At 37.7% G+C, this 12,732-nt stretch overlaps 1 protein-coding gene across 2 annotated transcripts in view; it reads left to right on the top strand.

Annotated features, from left to right (window-relative positions):
* The window catches only part of dnah10.L (dynein axonemal heavy chain 10 L homeolog), a 104,125-nt gene that overhangs the window by 76,740 nt on the left and 14,653 nt on the right, over window positions 1-12,732 (top strand). For both annotated transcript variants that reach the window (XM_041567376.1, XM_041567374.1), the window contains exons 62-68: window positions 859-1,006; window positions 1,349-1,628; window positions 2,280-2,509; window positions 5,608-5,881; window positions 5,972-6,076; window positions 7,788-7,942; window positions 10,611-10,765. In XM_041567376.1, coding sequence (XP_041423310.1) covers window positions 859-1,006; window positions 1,349-1,628; window positions 2,280-2,509; window positions 5,608-5,881; window positions 5,972-6,076; window positions 7,788-7,942; window positions 10,611-10,765 — 1,347 coding nt within the window. The remainder of the gene's footprint in view (window positions 1-858; window positions 1,007-1,348; window positions 1,629-2,279; window positions 2,510-5,607; window positions 5,882-5,971; window positions 6,077-7,787; window positions 7,943-10,610; window positions 10,766-12,732) is intronic.

Raw genomic sequence — 12,732 nt, 5'->3', positions numbered from 1 at the left:
CATGAGAGTATTGACAGTTGGTATTTCTTAATTCTAAATTTACCCTTTGATTCAGCTTTAAGTGAATACCAAGTAAATATAATCAATTTGTTAAAGGAATGGATTGTTTTAATGAGAAATAACTCAAAATCTCCACCAAAAAAAAAATAGATACCGGTTCATCATTGGATAACAGCCATGTTTGGCTTTGTGAACCAATGAATGTTTTATATTCAGTACCATCAATAAAAGTTTGGCAGTCAGACAAAGCTTGTTGAAGACATCCACTACCCAGCTAATTCTCTGTTCTGTCACTGCAATGCACTCCCAATGCTTCTGGAAAATATATTTTATAGTAGACAGCTCAACCTTGTATACCTTTTTAGTTTTTGTGCTGATCAGACTGGTTCAATGATCTTAAGTTGATCCCTTTATGTTAGCAGTTTTTGCACAGTAAATGTTTTTCTATGGGTACATGATGCAGAGCAGCTAAATAGTTTAGTGTGATGTCAGCATTTCATATTTAGCAAATCTGTATGCAGATCCCTCAGCCACTCTTATTTAGCCTTTATTCTGCCCCACCAGTGTAGAGTTTGAATTTGAGTTCCCAAAAGTTAATTTTGGAGTGCATTTCAGCTAGGTTAAGTAATTAGCATTCTGTGAGCTGAGCTCTCTTAAACAAATCGTACAATGTAATCTCTAACTATACCCCCCACTACATCACTTTTATCAAATGATTAAGGATTGCAGTACCAGAATACTACAATGCCTATAAATGTTACAATCTCCTTTTCCGTTATATGTATTATTCATACCTATATATATATATATATATATATTATATTATATGGCATTAAGAAGTATTTTGGTTTGGTTTAGGTGGGGTTCTGAAGGGCTGCCCCCCGATGAACTCTCAATACAGAATGGGATATTGACTACTCGAGCAAGTCGCTTCCCTCTGTGTATAGATCCTCAACAACAAGCACTGAACTGGATCAAAAGGAAAGAGGAGAAAAACAATCTAAAGGTTAGTACAGCAATAACACAAACACAATTATTTGTATTTTGTCTGTTTTACTATTTTGAAAGTCTAGTTTTAGCAGCTAAGACCAAAACTTTTAATTTCCACTTTGAGGGCAACAGAAATATAGTGGAAATCTCTAAACATTATTATTTATTATCATATAGACTGGGTAAAACTAGAGTGATAATTATCCACGTGGCTTCTTTTGGGGAACTCTTTGTAATAGGTTATCATTTCATCTGTATATCTTTTCTCTGTTCTGAAAACGGTGTATCTGTTTTATTCTAAAATATATTATTATTTGCCGTTACGTGCCTGAAATGTTTATTTACTTATGTTTTACAGATTTCTTCATTTAATGACCCAGATTTCCTGAAACAACTAGAAATGGCCATCAAGTATGGTTTCCCATTTCTCTTTCAAGATGTAGATGAGTATATAGACCCTGTTATTGACAACGTATTGGAAAAGAATATTAAAGGTGCCCAAGGCCGTCAGTGTATCATTCTAGGGGACAAGGAGGTTGATTATGACCCTAATTTTAAATTGTATCTAAATACCAAGCTTTCAAACCCCAAGTATTCACCGTCTGTGTTTGGGAAGGCAATGGTCATCAACTACACAGGTAAGAATGGAACAAATTGCTGTATGGAATTTCTCCCATTACTAAAATAACTGCAGGGAAAGTATGCCGAAAGAACTTACATACAGAATGTTATGTTTCCCATAGATAGCAAATTATTTTTATACTGTGGAAGAAAGAAATAGTCAGGATAGCAAATAATACAAATATGCAAATACTTTCAAACTGACCAAATCATTTGCGGACATTCAATATTTAGTAATTCACAAAATGATGGCTTTGGTGCATCTTTGTTAAATAGTAGTTAACAAATTAAGTGCACAACTGATTGTAGTTCATAAATTCTTTAAGGGGCAGATCAAAGGTCATGTTTCAAATATATGTGAATTTAATTTTACTCTAATAAATTCAAATGTAACTCAAAACTTTTGTAGAAAGGCTATTAACATCTTTAAATGGCCATTGCCATTGACTTGTAAATGAATGGCGAATATTCAAATTAGAACTGTTTCCATGGTCGAGGTGTTATAAATTTCACATTAGAATTTACATTTGAGTTGGTGCTTTTAAATTCGAATTTGTGAGTTTTGACATAAAAAAAATAAAAAAATTCGAATTTATCAATGGAACGTTAAAAAATCTGCACCTAAATATTGCAAAACTGTGCATCATTTTTCCTTTTGCACTTGCCAGTTACACTAAAAGGTCTGGAGGATCAGTTACTCAGTGTAATTGTCGGCTTTGAAAGAAGAGAGCTGGAGGAGCAAAGGGAAAATCTTATCCAAGAAACCAGTGAAAATAAAAAATTGTTAAAGGATTTGGAGGACTCATTGTTGCGAGAACTGGCCACATCTACAGGAAACATGCTGGATAATGTTGAACTGGTTCATACTCTTGAAGAAACAAAATCCAAAGCTACTGAGGTAACATTTCATATCAAACCAACGTGGGGAAATGGGCTAAAGTACACAAAGCCCCTAAAGGAAATGTTCTTGTATGTTTAAAGCCTTTAAATGGAAAATATACCCTCTTATTGACAAGTGCTGATTCAGTTGGACTTGTATTTTTTACACACACATACCTGACTCCACATTGAAAAAAAAGAAACAGTGATAATTTCTCTGTGCTGTAGGGACCAGCTCCCCATCCTTTATTCTCACAGAGTGATCAACCTTCTCTCTCTCTTTTTTGTGAAGTGATGGATTCTGGGATTTACAGTCCCTCTGCTTTCCAGAGAATCTGTGTACCATCCTTTATAAAAAGCAGAGGGACTTCAACCCCAGAATCCATCATTTCACAATGAAACAAGGGGAGGTATGGATTGCATAACAATGCAACAAAATGGTTTGAGTAACATAATGTCCTTTAAGTCTGTGGAATCAGGTATGTCTGTGTAAAAAAAAAAAACTTTTATATTTATTTTGAAAGTTAACATAGCTCTTTTTTTTTTTTTTTAAATAAGTCCAATCGAATTAGCTCACATCAAAAAGCATTTATATTATTCCTTTAATTTAAAATTTTTAAACACGATTTCCTAAATAAAACTGTACCTTGTACTTGATCCCAACTAAGATATAATTCATTCTTGGAGGCAAATCAGTCCCATTGGGTTTATTTAGGGGCAAATTTACCTAGGGTCGAATATCGAGGGTTAATTAACCCTCGATATTCGACTGCCGAATTAAAATTCTTCGAATATCGAAGTCGAAGGATTTAGCGCAATTCGTTTGATCGGACGATCAAAGGAACAATCGTTCGAACGAACGATTAAATCCTTCGAATCGAACGATTCGAAGGATTTTAATCCATCGATCCAGCTAACATTGGCCTCTGTAGGTTTTAGGTGGCGAACTAGGGGGTCGAAGTTTTTTTTAAAGAGACAGTACTTCGACTATCGATTGGTCGAATAGTCGAACGATTTTTAGTTCGAATCGTTCGATTCGAAGTCGAGCTAAGTGAATAGGCCCCTTAATGTTTACATCATTTTTATCAGACTTAAGGCATGGAGATTCAAATTACGGAAAGATCCCCGGTCCTGAACATTCTGGATAACAGATCCTATACCTGTATTTAAAAAAATAAACCATGCAGACACGGGCATCAGAAAAAAATTTAGTGTGGGGCATGTTGCTAAAAGCATCACAAGCAAAATGTCTACAAATATTTTCATGGCAAAGACACAAATCTAGGAATGGAATTGTTAATACACTTGAAAGAGAGAACTACTGTCAGCTAAAATTTTAAATAGCGGACTGGCCCACCGGGATACCAGGAAAACTCCCATTGGGCCCAGGTGTCAGGGGGGCCCTTGAGCTGCTAAAGATTTGGCCTATTTCATGGCTATTTCCTATTTTTTTGAGAACAAAGAGGTCAAATATATGGAATAATAGATTATAGTATGTAATGAATAGAGACTAGGAGAATAGAGGTTGAGTGAGGAGAATAATAATAATAATAGTACTGAGAGTGGGCCCCTGGTCTAAGGTTTTAGGGTGGACCCCTGGTTTCCCAGTCCGACACTGAATAGCCTGATGGTGAAAAAAAATGCGGTGCAGAGGAAATAACATGAGTCATAACTCTAAGCCAATGCTGGCAAATCATGCCTCGGGCACACACATATTAGAACCCACTAACTTTTGCCTCTTCATTGACAGGCACAGTGTTGGCCTGGGTGCATACACACAGAGCAGATTTTGGACTGAAAACATTTGTGCCGAAACCCTTTCTGTGTATATTTACCCAGGCTGATACAGTGCCCTCTCATTGCAGAGACATAAGTAAATGGATTGAAGCCAATAAACATCACGTGTGACAGTAGCATGAGCTGGACACACATGTGAAAGAAAGGCAGAGGGTGATGTTTTGGTATGGGAAGGTTAATTACAGCTATAAACTCAATTACTTGTTTCATAGTCAAATGGCACTTCATATGTAATGACCCAGAATAGAGTTTGTGTCATTTAAATTGTCTCCATGTTGTAATAGGACCATCTCTGTGTAAAATAGACCCAAATACCTCACAGTGTAAACATGGTCTCAATTCAATAAAGAATCCTCAGAACACAGTGCAGAATAATTTTTATAACAAACCAGAAAACACACCAGAAATAATATAGTGCCAATAACAATGGTGCCAGTTCCATTAATAATGCCCCTAGTAGACAAGGCTGGATAGATACACAGTGCCAGTGTGCCAGTTGTAAAGCTGATAGCTCAGATCACATGGGAGGGTCCTGCCAGCAGTGTACATGGGCTCTACTCAATCAGGGACTCAGGCAGGTGCATAACACGCTCATACACACACATATAGCCTTATAAAGGCACTGCAACAAAAGCACATGTAACAGGTACAGTTGCACAGGTAGAGAAATTGTGACAATACTTGGCAAACACACAATAATACACAATTAATTAGGCAACAGTACAAAGATATATGGGTCAGGTCCAAACACACAAATGCAAAATCAGATATACTAAGTAAAACACACACATGTACATGGCAGGCACACACATACACAAGATATTAGAAGATTAGGACAAATCTGGAGCTTTCACTGACAATAAACTTAAGTGCTATTACCTTATTCCAAGCCTGCTGCTGCCTGAACAACCTGCTTATCTTCCCCTCAGTATAAGTCCTGGTACAGCTGCACAGGGATTGGCTAGGATGCAGAGTGAATCCATCTAGCCTATCCAATCGGTGTTCAGTTGTACTGGGACTTAGACAAAGATTGTATCTACAGGCAGTGGCTTGAAACAGCTTCAGTTCAGGTCAGAGTCTCCAAGGGGGGGTCCCTATTTGTGGACGCCCAGAGGTATGACAGCACTATAAGAGTAATAATTTACCCAAAGATGCAGCCTTGTCTCTTAATTCCCATAGTTCCTTAAGTGCATAATTCCTGTAGCTGATCCTAATGTATTGTCATTATAGTATACAGTACCTGCCTGGGTTTATGCCAGCTTTCTTTCAAACTTTACATCTTTTTATATTAATGATTAACATGTATTTCAATGATTTAAGGTGTCTGAAAAACTAAAACTAGCTGAAAAAACAGCAATAGACATTGATAAGCTACGGGACGGTTACAGACCAGCCGCAAAGCGAGGTGCAATCTTGTTCTTCATCCTATCAGAGATGGCACTAGTAAATTCAATGTACCAGTATTCCCTGTCATCATTCTTGGCTGTTTTTGACCACTCTCTACGCAAATCTTTGCCTGATGGTATTCTGATGAAAAGACTGAAAAACATTATGGATACCCTAACTTACAATGTATACAACTATGGGTGCACAGGTCAGTAAGTTTTTAATATGAAAGACTGTTACAGTTTCTGTGAAGTTTGCATTACAGTGTTTTCTGACTTTGACAATATTTTCATTTTAGGTTTATTTGAGAAACATAAGTTGCTATTCTCTTTCAATATGACTGTAAAGATAGAACAGGCTGATGGTAGGGTCCCACAGGAGGAATTAGACTTTTTCTTGAAAGGTAAGAAAACCTGAAATAGAAACTTTAATATTTTAAGACTGCATCTAAATCTTAAAGGAATAGTTCGGTGTAAAAATAAAAACTGGGTAAATAGATAGGCTGTGCAAAATAAAAAATGTTTCTAATATAGTTAGTTAGCCAATGTAAATGTATAAAGGCTGGATTGATTTGATGTATAACATGTCAGTCAGAACACTACTTCCTGCTTTTCAGCTCTCTTGGTTTACACAGACTGGTTACCCAGAGACTTGAAGGGGGGCCACATGGGTCATATCTGTTGCTTTTGAATCTGAGCTGAATGCTGAGGATCAATTACAAACTCACTGAACAGAAATGTACCATGTGGCCCCCCTTCAAGTCGCTGACTAGCTCAGAGTTATAGAGCTGAAAAGCAGAAAGTTGGATTCTGGCTGTTTTATTAGACATCTGTTCACTCCAGCCTTTATATATTACATTTTTGGCTAACTAACTATATTAGAAACATTTTTTATTTTGCACATCTATTAACCCAGTTTTTATTTTCACACTGAACTGTTCCTTTAAGACTGGTCCAATGTGAAAAATGATACACTTGCACAAATTTACTGGAGCAGAGGCAGAAGTCATTCTGATTGGACAAACACTGAAGTAGGCATTGGGTCTTCCCAGTAACTTTTAAGTAAGCCTAAGCATGATGGGATATTAATTCCCTATGTAATCCAGAAAGACTGTCCAAGTTGAAGTAATTGCTTTCAAAATTCTTTATATCCATCGTTAAATCAAGTAATTATTTTAATGGTATCACTAGCATGCATTTAATCATTTACCAGTATATGCATCTCTAGATGAATTAGTTGTCCCTTTGTGGCATATGCGAAGCTTGACAAATTCACATGTAACGGTGGCAAATATCTCCTGAGCCTTACCTGTTGTTAACCCTTGATGTACCACCGACTTTTTGTGTGGGGGAAACCTTCAGTGAAATACATGTTGCAGTTCAAACACGTTCTTTTAATTGTCACGCCCTTCGGTTAAACAGTAGCCCATTCACAGGGCTCAATCTCCCATCTTTCCATAGGACACTTCCCGTAACAGCACACTGCTAGGGGGGAGTCACGCTCACAGGCACCCCTCTCGGGTCCTGGCTGGTTCACTCTCCAGACCTAGCTCTTCCTCTTATACCCTGGCTGGCGGGATTCCTGCTGGAAACACTATGCCCACTCACTCCTAGTTGGGGCCATAGTTGGGAGTGTACTATAACACCACTAGGCCTCACACTACCTAGGATCAGTACCTCTTCCAAGAGATGAATCTACTAATGCAGAGTTTACTGCTCATCTCTCTTCCCATGACGCATCTCTGATCTCACCTGAAACCTTCCCTTTTATAACTTGCTATTCTTCACTCACTAGGGCCTTTCCCTTACAACTATCATTTAGCTCCCCCTAGTGGCCAACCTAAATATATGTATTAACCATTACTAAAACATTTATATTAAATCATCAACATTTTACCCTATTACATCTCACCCTCCTGAAAACCAGACACGTCCTTGAGTCTGCCAATTAAACTATTACCCTACATCTGCACACACAGTTGTAGATATATTTGGTTGTGTGATGTTACATTGCCATTGTCAGAGTTACATTTCTTTGATAAGTGACCCCTATGGATATTTTTTTGAAGATAATTTTTTTGTTGCTTTAAGACATTTTTTTTTCCCTGTCTATAGGAAACATTTCACTGGAGAAAAGCAAGAGAAAGAAGCCTTGTTCGTGGCTGCCTGACCAAGGATGGGAGGATATTATTCGACTGTCAGAACTGTTCCCATCCATGTTTGGCTCTCTTCCTAGTGATGTGGAGAGGTGTGAGGCAGAATGGAAAGCTGTAAGTCATATTTTCCTTCAGCAGATAAGAGCTTTTGTATACTATGGGAATTACCATGTTTTTTAACCACAATGCAACATTATTTCCCGGAATTCCAGCTTAAAGGGGAATGAAAATTTAATATAAGCTTCATCATACTAAAATTAGAAGCTTTCTAAAGATAATCAATTTCAATGTATCATTTCTGAAATAATCAATATTCACAATCCCCTCTCAGCATCTGTTTTCTTCATTCTTTCTTCATGCAGGAGTTGGGTGTCAGATTTTCATTGACAATTAGATCCAATATATCTTATAGGTTCCTTTCCTAGCAGATGTATTAGAGCTCACTCAAAATAGTGATTCCCGTACAAACAAAATCACAGACTAACTGACTTTGGCACAAATTCTGCATGTACAGAGACATGATTTCTGGTGATTTTAATAATAGAGGACTTTATATAGAGAGACTTTAATAGGTCTTAAATAGAGTCTTAAATAGGTCTTTAATAGAGAGACTTTGGCATGTAGAGAGACATGATTTCTAGTGATTTTAATAATAGAGGTCACTCCTCCACTACATATTCTAGGCAAAATGAGCCCCCCTAAAAGGTATATTGGATTGAACTGTCATTCAAAATCAGACTCCCAACTCCTGCATGTAGAGAGAATGAAGAGAGGCAGAGAGTGGGATAGTGAAGAGTAACTTAAATATTTCAGAAACAGTTCAGAATTTTAAATTAATTATATTTACAAAACTTCTTATTTCAGTTTCGCATTAGTTTCCCTTTAGGGTTGCCGACAGTATCCTCTTATATGGCAGAGTAAAGTGGTGCAAGTGTTGTTTGTATGTTGTTTAATGTGCCTAGTACCTAGTGCTGTGTCTACTTGCAACAACATTCAGCGTATGCTTTGGTCAAACACACTTTTATACTAAGATAAATAGGTTTATTAAAATATTCTTCACTATCTGCATAACTGTAATTTTAATCCCATAATTACCAGAATGCTACCTTTGAAGGTGAGTCTTGCTTCAGTGTGCTTGGTTATGTGCTCTCTGCTACATACATTTTGGGGCCCATTTACTTAGCTCCAGTGAAGGAATAGAGGAAAAAAAACTTAGAATTTCGAATGTTTTTTGGGCTACTTCGACCATCGAATGGGCTACTTCGACCTTCGACTTCGATTCGAACTAAAAACTATTCGACCATTCAATAGTCGAAGTACTGTCTCTTTAAGAAAAAACTTCGACCCCCTAGTTCGCCACCTAAAAGCTACCGAAGTCAATGTTAGCCTATGGAGAAGGTCTCCATAGGCTTTCTAAGCTTTTTTGGGTCAAACAAAAATCGTTCAATCGATGGATTAAAATCCATCGAATTGAACGTTTTGAAGGATTTAACGTTGACAGTTGAATATCGAGGGTTAATTAACCCTCGATATTCAACCTTAAGTAAATTTGTCCATTTATCTGTTGATTATACAAATCCATAGACAAATGAGAGACGTGGAAGAGACAAGTGGATACAAGTGGAAGAGAGGGTGCAAAAGTGTAAAAAATTTAGCACAATCTGCCATTTTTATTGTATTTTGCACTCTGCCTTCCATGCTGGTTGATTTACCACAGGTCTCTGCACTCTGTGTCGGGACACAGAGACATGTGGTCACCCCCGTGAATACAGTCCATACCTAAAGAATTGTTAGACTCTGCAGCAAGATAAAAATGTATCTTGTTGCTTATGCATTATGTTAGAAGTTGTGGGAGTTGTATCTCATGAAGTCAACAGGGCATACAGTATTTACTAGTGAAGTGTGGCAGCAATATATTTATAAGGCATGACCAGAGGAGGCACGTAGCCCTAACCCCTCCCTCCACCTACCCATCCAATTGAAGTTAGGAAGCTTTAACTTTAATCCCATGCAAGGTGCAGAGCGCAGCCAGACTCTGGTCAGATGTTGCACACTTTAGTGCACTTCTGACTGGACTCTTTGTAAGTTATCCCTATTGTCTTTAAGGGGGAACTATTGTGAAAATAAAAATTTAACATACGCTTCATCATTCTGAAATAAGAAACTTTGTAAATATAATCAATTAAAACTTCTGCATTGTTTCTGAAATAATCCAGTTTATCTTCACTATCCCTCTCTCGGCATCTGTTTTTCTTTATTCAGTCTTCATGCAGCAGTTGGGTGTCAGACTTTGGTTGACAGATCCAATATATCTTTTTTTGGGGGGGGCTCCTTTTCCTATCAGATGTATTAGAGCTATTTCATTAAACTGATTCCAGCACAAACAAAATATAACATAATAACTAACTTTGGCACAAATCTGCATGTAGAGAGACAAGATTTATTTAAAGGAGTGTGCTCTAATACATCTTCTAGGCAAAAGGAGCTCCCTAAAAGATATTTTGGATCAAAATTCAAAATTAGACTCCCAGCTCCAGCATGAAGAGAGACTAAAGAGAGACATGCTGAGAAATTGTCAGAAGTTTTAATTGATTATATTTAGAATATTTGTAATTTCAGTAAGATGAAGCTTATATTAAATAGTTCCCCTTTAAGGAAAGGTAAAATCACTGAAGGGCCCAAGTTGTTAGGCAAGTATTAATTTTGTATATGTGTTGCCGTTGCTACTGTTCTTTTAATGGGTTTCTAATATAACCAAAACCATTATTTTTCTATGCTGAAGTGGTATGACCTGGACACTCTGGAGCAATCCCCTTACCCACTTGACTACAACGATAAGCTTTCCGACTTCCAAAAATTACTACTGCTGCGCTGTTTTAGAGTTGATCGTGTTTACAGAGCTGTCAGTGACTATGTCACAGTTACTATGGGAGAGAAGTAAGTTACTTTTTTTTTACTTACGACTGAATAAAAATAGATTTAAATTCTTTATATATAGGAAAAAATAAGAGGCTGAAACTGAAATGAAATATTTTAAAAACGTGAACGTATTTACAATCTGAACACAAATAAAAAGGGAAAAGAGGATGGGGAGAGAGGTGTCTCACATTAGTACAAAATTATGTCTTTATGTCTATCATTGTACAGCAAGTTATAAGATCATTATTTACATACACATTTTATGCACGTAATAAATTACAAACAACTCTGTAGCAACATATACCAAAAGTTTTATTGATGAATCGCCTGCCATGGTGTTTAAATCAACAATGCAGTGCACAAATCTCTGTGGCTATTTTAAATGGTACCAAATCACCACACCTGGGTTTCAGGGAATATGACCTGTGGAAGAGACAGACCTTAGATCTTTCCCTAGAATCATGTGTTGGGAATGCAATTGGTTGGGATAAGGGGGTTCAACCGTTCAATGCATTTCTTAGTCTAACTAAGGTTATATTAAAGTGATACCTCTCTAAATACTCTTCATTCTACACTGTGTCCCATCTCCCCTTTGACTGAAGATGTTGTTCTGGTTCTTCACCTCTTACTAATTGCCTCTCACCTGTTTTCCAAACTTCATAGCAATCCCACCCTCTATATTCAATGCTTTGTCCCATGTATTAAATCTTTCCTTCTTCGTGGAATCTTTAATTCCCACAAATTACTTCTGTACTTAAAAACCCTCCATAATGCGCGCGCGCACACGCACACACCCCCCCCCCCCCCCTATAAGCCGAGTTTTTCAGCATCCAAAATGTTCTGAAAAAGTCTACCTCAGCTTATACTCGGGTCAGCGGTACCGGACCGAGTAGCTGAGATTGCAGTCACTTTTAATCATTCCTATACCAACAGTTCACTTGGGGAGAGACTGCAATATCCCACAATGCCCTCTGTTGGTTATATGAAAGAATAACAGTGCGCCATCTGTTGGTTATATGAAAGAATAACAGTGACTGCAATATCACACAGCGCCATCTGTTGGTTATATGAAAGAATAACAGTGACAGCAATATCACACAGCGCCATCTGTTGGTTATATGAAAGAATAACAGTGACAGCAATATCACACAGCGCCCTCTGTTGGTTATATGAAAGATTAACAGTGACTGCAATATCACACAGCGCCCTCTGTTGGTTATATGAAAGATTAACAGTGCGCCCTCTATTGGTTATATAAAAGAATAACAGTGACTGCAATATCACACAGCACCCTCTGTTAGTTATATGAAAGAATAACAGTGATTGCAATATCACACAGTGCCCTCTGTTGGTTATATGAAAGATTAAAAGTGACTGCAATATCACACAGCGCCCTCTGTTGGTTATATGAAAGAATAACAGTGACTGCAATATCACACAGCGCCCTCTGTTGGTTATATGAAAGATTAACAGTGATGGCAATATCACACAGCGCCCTCTGTTGGTTATACGAAAGATTAACAGTGATGGCAATATCACTGCACCCTCTGCACATGGTAGTGGGACAGTGGGACAATGCACACAGTAATCCATTTGGCAATTCTCTGTCACCATCAACTTTGCAAAGAAGTCCGGTTGGTCGCTGGGGGGGTCGCTTTGGCAGAATGTGCGCTGCTGGGAGACAGGGCTGTAGTTGTGCCTAGGCTTATACTAGAGTCAATAAGTTTTCCCAGTTTTCGTAGGTAAAATTAGGTACCTCGGCTTATACTCGGGTCGGCTTATACTCGAGTATATACGGTATATATATTACTGATATTGGCCTGCTTTCTCTCTGATTATGATCTGCTTTTCCCCCGGCCACAGCATTAAACAGAAACTGCTGTAATAATTCACCAGTTGCCTTCTAATTGCAAACCCATCTCTCCTTTTTCACCTCTTTTGACCTTATCGCTCAATATCTCCTTCTTCAGTGTCTCCATTCTCTT

This window comes from Xenopus laevis, chromosome 1L (genome assembly GCF_017654675.1).
Source record: "Xenopus laevis strain J_2021 chromosome 1L, Xenopus_laevis_v10.1, whole genome shotgun sequence".
NCBI classification, from domain to species: Eukaryota; Metazoa; Chordata; class Amphibia; order Anura; family Pipidae; genus Xenopus; species Xenopus laevis.
Note: the sequence above shows the minus strand (reverse complement) of the source record. Positions and strands in the feature narration are given on the sequence as shown.